Below are 13,739 nucleotides of genomic sequence, written 5' to 3'. Positions count from 1 at the left end.
AGCTTGGAAGTGAAAAGATTCACACGCATATTAGATGTTCACTCTATTTACAGAGTGGAAACAAACTACTTTTAAACTCTCTTGTCAGCACTGCCTGAGAATACTTTCCTTAGTCTATGGTTAGAGAATTTTCTGGACTGAGAAAGGCAGTGAGGGGAACTGAATGTGGTCTTCTGATTTCTGAGCTACTAGGTATAAATACCATCTTCACAGTTGCACAGTATGTTTCTTTGGCTGGTGGTATTTGCCCCAAGTTTATGAACAGTATGTTATTTGTTTTGTTTTGTCCAAGTTGTTCATTTGTTCGTTGGTTGGGATGGGACCAGTCCAGCTTCATTTCTAGAGTTCTCTTCATCCAAGAAGTAGGAATGAAAGAAGAGAAAAGAACAAGGAAGGCAGTGTCATGTCATGAAGGTTAAGTTAAGGATAATGCCTTAAAGAGCCAGTTTTCCTATGTGTTACATGATGGGACAAGGAGATTAAGGTATGTCAGTGGTGAAGAGGGGAAGAGTGAAATGAAGCTCTGGGTTTGGTCTGCTAGAGTGGAGGTTGCGTTTTTCTGAGGTTGGCTTAAGCAAGGAAGAAGTATAGCTACTCATATCATACCTGAAACAGAGAGCCATCTTACTCTGGAAGGAGACATGAAATTAATTGCAGCTAACAGCATGGCTTTTTTACTTCTTCAACAGGAAAAAAAGAGGATTTTTTTTTTTTAGTAAGCCCTGGTTTATTTTGCTGAATGGCTGATGTCAAAAAAACCCCCAAACCTGCTTTGGAAGGAGTATTCAGTGAAAGGTCGATAACAGGGCTATGAACACACTTAGCAGATGTTTGACTTCTGGGTTGCTCTGTTCTGGGACCCGAGGTACAAATATGCTTTCGATTTGTAGTGCTAATGAAGTCTTGGATCAGAGCAAAAACATAACCTTGGAGCTGTTCTTAGCTGCTGTTGATGCAGAAAATGTTAAGTTTCGAACTCTGTTTCAGTTCCTTTTTTGGTATTCTCTGAGCTGGAATTGAAAGCACGCCGTCTCGCTCATTCTGCTCTTGTGTGACCCTGCCGTAGCTGTAATCAGTGGCCTGGGAGATGGGAGACTCACGAGATAGTGATTGGCTGCAGGGCTGGGGAGCAATTTCCCGGAGTACATCTGTGTCAAGCAGAGCGAGCTAAAGCAGTCATGTATGCGCAGTCTCTAATCTCTTGGGAGGTTCGTTACAGGGTCTCTTACAAGGGCATTCTCCGTTTCTGCACATCAGCATGGAAGGAGCTCGTCCAGGGAAGAAAATGCAACCTGTATGTAAATAGCAGCTGTATAACTTAATAATGGTTTGAATGTGCTTTGATGCAAGTGGTATTTAGCAACTGTGTCTCAGGATGGTGTGCTACCTTAGACTCAGTAGTTGTAGAAGAAATTTTTGAAAGATCTGATGATAGAAATAATACTTGAAGTAGAGATTTCTGTATTAGGGAAGATATTTTCTGTGTAGTTGGAATTGCTTAATCACAGTAACTGGCTTAATTCAGAAAGAAAATGTGCTTTTACAATCACGAGAGTATACTACCAGATTTTGAGAGTGGTTGAGTGTGGGGTTTTTTCTTTTTTCTTTTCTTTTTTTCTTTTTTTTTTTTTGCATTATTTTGAGTCAGCTTTTCTTAATGTGAAGATTATCTGCTATGGCTTGGAGTAATTCTGTGCAAATGTAGCATGGAAGTTTCTGGTAAAGAATCTTGAAATAGTCTATTGATTGTTCCTTTTGACCAAAAAAAAAAAAGTGAACTTAATGATCTGTGTAACTGAGGTAAAATGTTCATGGAGATATTGTTTTCTTCAGACTTCACTGGCCTAGCTATAAAACTCCCATCTGGGGATTTCTACAATGAAGCAATAAACTTTAGTATTAGCGTTACAAGCTATTGCTTAGTTCTTGTATGGGTAGTCTTTATCACTGACATTTAGCTGCAATGCAGTGTGTAACAGGGGTTACTACTTCAGAGTTCCCTGGAAACAAAAATCTATGGGATGGAATTTTCCTAAGCTAGAAAGCTTTAAAGACCCCTGAATTGTTCTACATACATTTTATAAGATGACCATTAAATTTTCTATTTCCTTTTGTGAGCATAAAAAGTAGAAGTTTCATTTAGGCATCTTAAAATGCATTTGATTGCCAGTGGTCTTGTTTGTTAGGGTCTCTGTAGTACAGTGATTGATTTTTGATTTTCATTGTGGTGCTACCTTCAGCTCTGGACACGGAACTCTATCAGGCGTGCATACGTCTGGAAGACTAGGCAGAGATCTAAGGTGACTAGTTACAAAGATTCTACTACTTTGCATACTATAGTCACAGGACTGTTCAATTTGGAATGAAGTAGTGCAATGTATAAATGACATACTTCACTCATTACAGTGTTATGCCTTAAAATTTAGAGTAACTTCAAGTTGGCTATTGGGAAACTGATTTTTTTTTAACTGTAATTTTAGAAATTGCAGTGAATAGAGCTATAAATTTTTTGAATGAAATTCAGTGCTGTGAGGCAGTGATAAAATGCAACTTTGTAAAATGACTACTATAATGTTAGATATGCAACTTGATATCTTGTGTTGGATTGGTGAGATTTGCTAACTATGCATGGTGGTAAATTTTCTGGCTTGCAGAACACTCGGGTTGAATTCAAACAGGCTTCTAATTTTAATCAAATATTCTCTTGCATTTTAGTCATGCATTAATATTAATCAAGCCATCCCTTTTTCTTGTGTTCGTTCTAACCCAATTTTTTTTTGACAGATTGATACGGCGTGCCATAGTTGACGGCCAGTCACTACTGTGACCAGTCTATTGTTAGTGTTTATGCTTCCCTTTCTTTCTGCCTTTCTCTCCCAATTTAATTTTGTGTTCTGATTAAAGCACTTTGTGTTTACTGTCCGAAGACTAGTGTCTGATTTGTCTGGGACATGGCTTGTCTTGCAGGTTGTGGTGCTCAGCGTGACAGTGGCCAGAGTAATGCCTGCTAGAACCACGGAAATAAAATTATTAATAAATGTTAAATGTTCAACTGTGCAGGAAGCAAAACATTAACATGTTTAGAACTGCTTTTTTCCATAAGTGTGGGTTTTTTTGTTGTCATTGTGGGGTGTTGTTTTTGTTTTGTGGGGTGTTTTTTATTTAAGTAGTACACATACATGTCTGTCTTTACTGTCCTCCACATACAGTTTTGGAAAAGTAAAAGTAAAATGCAACTTCTGGAGGGTCTTATTGAGGTCTGTTGATGTCTGTTGGATATACTTGTCCAAACTGAAGGTTTGTATAGCTCCTGTAAGTCTTCTAGAAGCAGATTGGTCAGACGTATTTAGTAGGGTAAGCTGAGCAGTTAATTAGTGGATTAGTAGGCTAGAAAAACTTCTCTAAGTATTCCTGACCTCTTTTGTTACAGCTATGGTCTTACTGAAATCTAAGCGTCAAACCTTCCTCTGAGGCTCTGAGTATTGCTTTGATTAGGAGGGATCTTCATTTATGTGTGAGGATAGTTGTATAAAATAATTGCTTAACCACAGATAAAATTCACAGAAAGGGGGGAGGGGCAGGGGTGACACAAAAACCCTTGAGCTGTACTGGAGTCTTTCCTGTAGTGTTTGAGCAATACCCACTGCTATGATAGGAAAAAAAAAAAATCTGGAAAGCAGCTGTTCTGTGCAAATGAGACCATAGCAAGTACAACCAAGGGGGAACCCATCAATAGGTATGCTTCCTATTTTAAACCTGGCAAATGTTCTGTTTGCAAATTTTACTCTCATCGCTATATATTTAGAGGCAAAGGCCAGCTAAAAATTGTATGGCAACAAAATGAGACAGTGCTCATTTATATTTGGTGCATTTTCCCCTGGCTGTTAGGTTGATGTGCTTGATTTAGAACTGTTAGTATTTCATCACTTTGGCAACATCTGAAGATACAGTATTGCTGTGGAGACCGATAGTGTGCCCAAAGAACTTACTTCAAATGCATTTATAGAACTGCTTTGCGGTTCAGCTAAAGACTGTTTAATAGGCTGAATAATACCTTTACTTACTACTATTTAGAAAGAACTTTGATTTTTTTTCTGTCATATCCTGGCTGTCCTTCAAGGAGGCAGCAACCGGAGATGCCCGCCCTCCTGTCCACCGTAGGCTCATCTTACCTCTGGTTTAAAAGCAGAATCAGTCTGACAGAGAGGTAAAACAATATATTTAGAACTTACTAAGTGCTGCTGTTAGTTGTTTCTGCAGGTGAACCACTTCAAAAAGCCCTTCCTAATATACTCACTCTTAACTAAGGCTATTCTATGCTCTGTATCGGTAGCAGTGGGAGAGTTACAGTGTAGACCTAGTGCTGATGATTGCCAGAGGTAGAATGATTGTCATTGAACTCTGCATACAGTAGTAACAGTTGGCATTAACAAATACATCAATTTTTCTGGTTTCTTTTCTTACCACTTCCAGATTTGCTGTCACTGGTAGACTTGCAGTCCTACAAAAGTAGGAGGTAACACTGGTTTTGTCTGATTTCACCCCCCGCCCCCCGAATTATTAGTGCTTATTAGCTTACAGTTCTGGGAGATTGAATGGATAGAGAAGAGGCTGCATGTGCATTCTGTAAATCAGAGATGTATTTTATTTCCTGACTACATGGAGTATTATGTGTGTTTAGAACAGAAATTCAGGCTTCTGAAACAAACCACTTAGGAAATGCTGCTGTGAAAATGAATCATGAATTACCCTACTGGTTTTTAATTATTCTGAACAATGTATTTCAGTAGCTGTGTTACAAAACAAATGAGTTTGTGTGTGTATCTATCTATAAAAAAGGTCAGTTTTAAAATATTTTATATACGTACATACACAACATATGGAAAACAGTTGCAAAATAAGGTTTTGTAGTTCCTCTTTAGTTACCTCTGAGATGTGTGGTCAAAATGAAGGTTTCAATTTCTTTTTCCAGATAAACTTATTTTTCAAGCAGAGCAATATCAGTAATTTTTCTTTATTTAAGTCTATTTTTTTGTTACTGGAGCCTTGAAGGCTATCATACCTGTCTTCAGAATGCAGATCCAACAAAGTGAAGGCTGATGATACAACAGAAGTACTGCTTTGACTATGCTTCCTAGGTCTAGGTCAAGCTACCATTTTGAATCCTGTTTGCACTGATTTGTAAGTTTATTGTTGAGTTGCTGTAGGCCTCTACTGTTGTATGTTCTTGAAGATGGCATGCTGGGTTGGATGGATGGTTTGATCCAGCTTAACTGCTCCTACGTACCGATGATGAAAGAATGAAGAACGAAGTATAAATAGCAAAGTGCGCTGTGCAAAAATTCTCATATGCTGCTGTTCTTAGTATGTAAATTTACAGTAGCATGCTATATAGGTTTACCAGTTGGGTCTGTAAGCAGTGTGTGCTCATGTTTTGAGAGGAATGGTTTGTTGGAGCCACGTTGCAGCCTAAGAGCTAAATCCTGTCTGCTAGATCTGGTGTCTCTACAAAGGCAGAGTTGTGTCCATGGGTTCTTGTGGGAAGGAGAGGGGAAGTATTTGACTTCCGTTCAAGCCAGAGAGGATGGGATATAATTACAGTCATAGGGCAATATGTATGTTCACTGTGATGGTGTAGGCAGTTGTAGTAGAATAGTATCAAAATTAGAAGTTTTAAACTCTGGCCAGAGACACATGTATAAGGGAAAAAACTAGATACGAACATCTCCCCCCTGCCCCCGCTGTGTTGTTTTTTTTTTTTTAAGCATTTGCATCTACTTGAATAAATGCTGCAGTGAAGGTTCTTCGTAGCATGAAAGTGGTGATGTAATTTTTTTTTTGGGATGGTGGTTGTTTTTTGTTTGTTTGTTTGTGTCCTACTTATTCTCTTCTGGTGCTGCAAGTAGTTGCCCAGCTCTGTTGGGGAAGAACTTTTTGCTGAGGGGATATAAATGGAGTGTATGAACGTTGACTTAGCTAAGTAATAGTTTTAAATGTTGAGCCCAAATTATTCTCAACACAATTACTGTATTACTCTTACATTTCAAAGGTTTACCGTTAACTGTATCAGCCATTTGTATGATCACTGTCTATCACCAGAATAATTAATTGAACTACATTTCAAGTACCTTAAAAATGTGGTGTTAGCAAGTTGTATTTCTTGGAAGTGGTTATTCAGTAATGCACTTCGGTAGTGTGCCCATCTGAGGTCTGTCATGTGTATGTGACTGCATAAGGTTATTAGGCGAGTTGCATGGTGAGAAGAACTTGTACAGATGACAGTGGAAAGTTTCGTTTAGATTTAATATTCTGTGCATCATATTTGTGCCAGTCCACTAGATGGTAACTAACACATGCTGCTGGAGGTTGACAACTTAATTCTTGCAAACTTGAGTGCTTTCCTTAATGATACATGCAATTTAGGATTGACTTTTTTACATACTACTATTAAAAAACATGTAGCATTAATATTTTAGATATGAAAAGTGTAACATACTAAATGAAGACAAATGTTTGAGAAGGTAAATAAGTGAAGTGTAAAAAATTTCTGGATACTTGTTTGCCTGCAATGGAAGGGGAATTACTCTTTTCTCCTGGGCTGAGAAAAGACATTTGAAAATCAGAGGTGGCAAAAGGAATCCTACAGGGATTCTGCTAGAGCAAAAAGTATTTGGAAGTCTTGTCTCGTCTGCAACAGTTGAAAAGGGGTTTCATTTTCATGCTGGGGAAAGTTGCAAGGCTGAGAAGACATGTTGTAGCATATGTAAGCACCTCTGGCTGAACATGAAGGTTTTACTGGAAGGTTGCTCTTACAGTACGTTTGTGAGTATCCACAAATTTGGTGTTAGGAAGAAGTATACTCCGTGTATTTTAATACATTGTTCTAGGATTTTGGGTTTTTTGTTTGTCTTCCTGTCCTGTCTTGTCTGTACACCCCCCCCACCCCCCCACCCCCCAAGTACTCTGGATTTGTTCTTTTTTTATAAATTACCATCTCCTTGTGAAAAAGCAAACGAAAGGTGAAGGCTTAATCTCTCCCTGGGGCACCTTGGTTGCTGCTTTTGTTTTTTTCCCTCCTCAATTGTTCTGTCTCTTGACTGAGAAGAGAAGTTACATACATTACAAGTTAGTATTAAATTTTACTTTGGCTCATCTTCATCAGCTGTTTTTTGGGCATGTGTGGTATTACTGTACATAATGTTTCCCATGAAATGGATGGTAAACTGCAGAGGAATGCTTGTTCTAAGATGAAGTAATTCTCTGTGCCTAAAAAAGGGAAGCTGACAAGTTTTAAACAATCCCACCTCTCTTTGATTCTATAAGTAAAAAGTTCAGAAAGTTAAAAGAGAGAACTAGAATAGGAACGTGTTTTGATTCAGCAACTGAAACAGTTTCCTCTCACTTCTGTGTCTTAAACTGACATGGTACATCTTCTATAATTACTGGAAACTTATGCCCTACAGACTTTATTTTTAGCAAGGAATAGCTTGTAGCTTGGAATTAGTTTTATAGTGTATTTGAGTATTTTGGGTTTTTTACCTGACCTAGGGCAAAAGTTTCTTATGGTGGCATTTGCTATTGGCATCACAAACAGTTATGTTTAAATGATGCTTTGTGTTTTTTCTAAACAAAGGTTGTGAATGATACGTTTTCTTCATGTATGATATTTGTGGTTGCTAATGGTTTATTCTTGGAAGAGTCTTTGCATATGTTGAGTACTTTGAGATAGTGATAGAATGGTTTGCAAGGGCATGCATGCCTTTCTGTAATCTAATATCAAAAGACATGTTACTTTCACATGATGTGGTTTTAAAGGCTGCTTCTGTATGTATAATGTTGGCAAAGTACTTCTGTTACTAAAGCAATGGGTGATAAATATTAATAGCATGGTATAAGGCATACAGCAAGTACAGTTTCAAAATGTTATTGGGATATAACATCTTTTCTTGCATGTGTATTTTCCACAGTGTGTGTGTAATTTTCTACCAGTATCCAGTGGTCTGTATAATATTGAGAAAAACTTTTTTGTCTTCCTTTACTGTTCAAAAACTGTGTGTTTGGCAAGCTTCCAAGTGTCCTAAAAGGACTGTGGGGTGGGGTGGAGTGGAGGGGGGGTGTTAGGTACAGGATATTTCAGCAGTCTGTGGCTGTAACCATGAAGCTAATTGTTGAAGAGGTTTTGATAGTAGTTTTCCTAATATTAGGGATTTTTCTCTCTCATAAGACACTTAAGATAATTTAGAGGATTTTTAATACTTCATCTATTTCCATCTCTCTTGAGTTTTCTGGTAATGTGCAAGGATTTGTGTGTATATTTTCCTGTAAACTGGAGTGTACTACAGTCCTATAATTTTCTATTTCTCTGTCACTGAGATAAATTGGAAAGTAGGTATGCTTGACTCCTCCTAGGTAGTGTTAATGGCCTTATCAATGTAGTAAAATATTTTGCTGTACTTACTTGGTGCCTCTAAAGATAGTTAACTTAAGCTTTTTTATGCTGCTGCTTAGAGACCTCTTTCTGCTATTGGGTTAATGTATGTTAATTTTTTTTTTTCCCCAAACTGTGTTGGAAAATACATCTTCAGTAAAGATAAAAGCCAAGACTCACTTTGTAACTGTGTTTTTTCCCTACCTCCGGAATGGTTATCAAAGAGATGAGAGGCCAATTACATTATGAAGGCATCTTCTAGAGGGCTTTTTAATTTCGTTCTGGTGTGTCGGAGACAGGAATGTACTACTTCCCCCCGCCCTTATTACCATGACACTTTCTGAATTTCTGCTCCTTCTTTATTAATAGCTCCTTGTAACATTTTCATAGATTTGCCCATCAGGCATCACTTTAGTCACCTGACTTTTTTAATAGTAGCTGTCTGGAGTGTGTAGGAGTTTCGATTTTTCTAACATGCATGCAAAACTCTTACTTTTGCAACACAGCAGTAGTGAAAAAGTTATCTTACTGTGTAATGCCTTTCTTGAAAACCCCACTCTTGGGGACACAGCTCAGAATCGACCTTTATTTAGTTTTCAGAGGTTTATTCTGCCATGGGCCACTCTTTTTTTTTCTTTTGTATTTTGCTTATTTACATAGTGCCAGCTGCTTTTATTTTTTATGTGATCTAACTGGTTTTAACCTTTTTTAAACCCTGTCTGAAAAAAAAAAAAGATTTCTATATGTGCTGCTTGTCATCTTCATACTTTCCTCAATAGTCAAACAAAGATTTGGATTTTTGTGTGTGTGTGCACACAATAGACTATAATAAATACCTATTTTAGAAAGACTAAGGAGTTATGTGTTCAGAATTTTTTTTTTCTTTTTGGTGGGAGTTGCTACAGTATGTTTTAGCTTACAGGTGTTAAACAGGTATTTTGGTTTTCATCCTTGTCTTATCCCCATGAGATGACAAACCTGTTCTGTATTTAAAGCATTGTACTATTGAGTAATTCTAAGATCAGAGTTTAGGTGAATATCAACACTATTAGGGTTCCCAGTCCCCCTAAGCCTCTGGATTTAGGCTTCTATTTTTATCTCATGAAACCATTATCACAGATCCTCCATTGATCAATGTAAATGCACCAGTGGGCTGCTGCCAGAAGCGGTGATCGAACAGATTTATTTGTGGTGGATCTAGCTGTCCTATGGCCACAAGAAAAGTCATTTTGGTGCACTGATCCAATGGAAAACTAATTAAGTTGTTTTTAAAAAAACAAACAAAAAATTCATTGCTTCAGCTCTTTGTATCTGACTTCATGATTGATAGATCTGACTTAAGGAAAAAAGGGTGTGCCCAAGGGAGCAGAGAGAGCAGGGACAGTATTCTTTAGCAGTTAGCCTGCCGTTATACAGTTAGATGTAAAGTAAAGCGTTACCCTTAGGGTAGGCAGCAGTTCTTGTGGAGAACCAGTTCTGCCAGGAGGCTGTAATTCGTGAGCTGTTAGAAGTGGACTGTGCAAACATTTGGAGAAGGGCAACTTTAATGTTGTTTTGGTGTCAAGTCTGAGATGAGATTATGAGATTCCTACTGCTCAGTTATTTTAACGTTTTATTTTTTGTCAAGATTGAGCAAAAGGCAGTGTTCAAAGGTCTGCTTTAGTGATGTGCGAAATGTGAATAGAGGACATGTTCACAGATACAGGCTCAAGAATGAGTCTTACCTATTTCAAATACTGTGCTTTTGCATTATGAGTGGTATGGTTTCAGTAGTAATGGAATCTGAACAGACAGTCTTACAACTGATGTTTTCTAACTTTGTGCATAAAAAATGTGAATTAGATAGGGGTGTGGTTAACAAGCTGTCTGTTGAAACCTGAATGAAACTGTTATTTTGATCTTTCCAAAATTGTTAGTCTAGGAGAGACCCGCAAGTTGCGTAACTTAACTCTTTTGCCACCCCTTTTTATAATCTTTGGTTCACAACAGCTTCTTACTTGTACTGGAAAAATCTCACACAGGAATTGTCCCCTAAGCAAATGGATTCAAGATCTCTGAATGTTAACTTACGTAACTTTTTATAAATTTGCCAGTTATTTTATTGAAGTAGATTCATTGCTGTTGAATGTAAAACTAATAGAATATCGCACTCCTGAAATGTATGTCCTGATCCTTGATATGATGAAATCAAGAGCATTGCAAAAGGAGATTGCGTGGTATTTAGCATATCCGTTGATTTACTCTGTTTTTCCTTCAATACAGGGTAAGGTTTTATTGAAGAATTTGTTGGGTAGATTTTCAGTGACATTTTCTTTCTCAGTTTCTAAGAGGTGAAAATGCGTTGTGTTAGAAAACTTTGACAAACTGCTTCAGAACTGCAGAATATATTTAGGAATTTTGAAAAAAAATAGAACTATTTAGTTTAAGTTAAAACTTGTGTCTTGTTTCTTCAGGGTCATGATGAAGAAGCCGTTGTGGATATGGGCAAAATCAGCTCTACTATCAATACAAACTTTGAGAAAGAAGAACTAGAGAGTAAGTTCGTGGTGGTTTTGTTTGCTTAATGTACTTTATTTTTTTTTTTGTCTTGGGATAAAATACCTATTTTCCTTCAAGTGTAACTAGTAACACTAAAAGGAATCAGAATTTTATGGCCACCATGAAATTCTAGGCATAAAACCAGTGAACAGCAGATGACCTGCACTGTTTTTTGTCTCTGTGCATGCTAATAAATACTCACTGTTATTCAAATCTGTCACAGAAAAAAAAATTAAAAAAAAAAATTTATGAAGCTTTCTAAGGAAAGCTTGCTTCTGAGATTGTAGGTTTGAAAAAATGTTTGCTGTCGGTAAGTAATTTCCCAGCATGAATGATGTTAAATTCAGCAGAATCAAAACTCGGAACAGGGGCCCTGAGGGAGATGTTTATTTTGTTTTCTGAAAGTTAAGTGTCCTTGTGGGTGTGGTCATGAACTTCAAATACTGAGAGTCTGAACCGGTAACAGTGCTTCTCGTTCCATGGTAAAAACTGTACATTCTGCAATCTGCAGTCAGATAAAGCATTATGTTAGTCTCCATTATTTGACTCAGGATCCTGCATTTAAGCAACAAAAATGGCATTGAGTTAGTTTCATATAGCAAAATGCAAAATTGGATACTTCATCTAAGATACTATTTCTTATTGACTTGAAAAGGAAGAAGGTTGGGATGAAGATTCATGGATGCTATTTAGTGAAGCCAGAGGAAAAAGCTAGGGAGATCCAGTGTTAAAATCTTATTTATTCACCTTTCACATATAATGCTCTGAAGCTTAATTAACATTTGCAAAATGCTAGAAGACTATTGGTAGATTCACTGAGTAGTATTTCCTGACAGTACTGACTCTTACTGCTTCAGAACACCAGAGGGGCATTATAGCAGCAGTTTCTAGCTGATAAAATTTGATTTAGGTTGCTGTCACATTTTCTTACACTGTGCTCTAACAAGAGACAGTTTAAAGTGATTGAAGTTGTTTGTTGCTGTTGTAGTCATACTCTTGCTCTGTTCCCTGCAGTCTGTTACTGCTTTCCGTCTTGTACTGACACTTTTGTTTGTCTGACCGATCCATAAGCCTGGTTAAGTATGTTAAGCCAGCAGAAAATATAAGAGTCCTGACAAAGGAAAATAAGAAGAAAGATCTCAGCAGTTGAGCATCCCAAACCAATTTGCCACACAGGTGGACGTGTGCCAGTGCTGAGCAGAGGAAGGAAGTGTGAATATGAGGCTGAGAGGCGCAGCGGTGGAGGCTGCAACAGCGCCAATTTAGATAGGGTTGAGCTGCGATGAAACCACTGCTGGGTCTGTTTTTGCAGTTAAATCTTCAGTGCAGATTTAAGCTGTCTCCTCCTTCATTTCCTTCTCTTGCTTTTCTCTGGGAGATAACCCAGAAAAAGCATGTGTTTCACAGGGAGGCGGGGGTTAAGGGGAAGCAGGCATTCAGCTGAAGTAGTTTGCTGTGCAGCAGCAGCATGAACAGCTGTAATGCCTCAACCACGAAGAATGACATGGGAACTTGCAGCCATATCATTTCCCCAGTCTCTTTCGTAGCACATTCACAGGAGTGCTTCAGCTAGTACAACACTGTAGTTACACAAGATACTGGGTGGGAAGGCAGAGGGCCCAGGGCGCTTGAGGCAATTTAAGCACTTATATTGCTGACTGTGGAAAATACCCCTGTCTTACTCATAGCCAAAGAATAAATTAAGGTGAAACCAAGACTTCTGTTTCATGAGCAATTGAGTCAACATAACAGCTGTTGAAAGGAGAAGATGAGGAGATATCGCTGTTCTCACCTTGCTCTTAGCCATGCAGCCTCTCACTGTCTTCGGAGTGACCTAAGCGTCTCAACGCGAGAGAGGGCTGGCTATACAGAGGTTAAAGAGAGAAATAATAAGTATCTGACAAGAAAAATGTATTCCAGTAGGATTATCATGTATCTGAAGCTTCATATAGGCACATGTTTTCACACATACATAGGAAATATTTTTGGCGATTACATATATTTAGTAGTATCTTATATATTTGTAACAAAATGGGTCCTTTTTTTTTCAGTGGTAGAATGAGGAAAGGGAGGGACAGTGTGTATTTTGACTTTTATCAGTGGAAACAGTTCCAAAGTGAGAACAAGAAGTTTTTCCTTTCCTGTATGAAAGAGAAAGGTATGTAAGTACAGTTGTTTATGACTCATAGTTATCTTCTCTGAGATTCACCAAAAGACATTCTTTAGATTCAGGGTGTTACAGAGTTCACATAAATTTATGTGAACTTACAGCTCTGTTTGTTTAGGAGATCATTATTTATAAGTTATTATGATAAAGTAGGTATTTTGGATTTTTTGGGTTTTGTTTTTCATACTGCTATTAAAAAATCTTTCAAGGGGAGACATGGAATTGTTGGCTACAAGCAGTATAAAACCTCTGGATAGTATTATTTTTCATTACTGACTTGTGGACGTTTTCTTGTAGGCTTAGGAAGACCTATAGTCAAGCATTAGGTATTGTGTTTTAAGAACTGAAACTGTTTCAGTCCAGTCTTCTGAATTGTTTTTCTGGTGACTTGAAAAGGAGTTCTAGGAATTTGGAACCTTTCCAGGAGTTTGTGTTGATTCATTTTCAAGGAGACGCAGCAAGCCGTTAATTCAGTTCAGCTATGATGTGAAGCACCAAACCTTTAAGAGCCAGCATGGAGTGGTGGTATTTAACTGCTTTAAAGTTTCTACAAACTAATGTTCATTGGTTTGATGCTGTAGAAGGCATAATTTTGCTACTAATACT

General features: G+C 37.7%; 1 protein-coding gene across 6 annotated transcripts in view; it reads left to right on the top strand.

Annotated features, from left to right (window-relative positions):
• The first annotated feature begins 1,222 nt into the window (after window positions 1–1,222).
• Window positions 1,223–13,739, top strand: part of SLC4A7 (solute carrier family 4 member 7) — a 73,111-nt gene continuing 60,594 nt past the window's right edge. For 4 of the 6 annotated variants that reach the window (XM_059818315.1, XM_059818314.1, XM_059818313.1 and 1 more), the window contains exons 1-2: window positions 1,223–1,294; window positions 10,882–10,963. In XM_059818315.1, coding sequence (XP_059674298.1) covers window positions 1,259–1,294; window positions 10,882–10,963 — 118 coding nt within the window. In that variant the 5' untranslated portion in view covers window positions 1,223–1,258. Of the gene's footprint in view, window positions 1,299–2,815; window positions 2,824–10,881; window positions 10,964–13,739 lie in introns of all 6 variants that reach the window. The other 2 variants (XM_059818312.1, XM_059818311.1) reach the window with 1 other exon arrangement.

Source organism: Gavia stellata, chromosome 6 (genome assembly GCF_030936135.1).
Source record: "Gavia stellata isolate bGavSte3 chromosome 6, bGavSte3.hap2, whole genome shotgun sequence".
Lineage (NCBI taxonomy): Eukaryota > Metazoa > Chordata > Aves > Gaviiformes > Gaviidae > Gavia > Gavia stellata.
The sequence above is the reverse complement of the archived record's forward strand: the minus strand, read 5'-3'. Positions and strand labels throughout refer to the sequence as shown.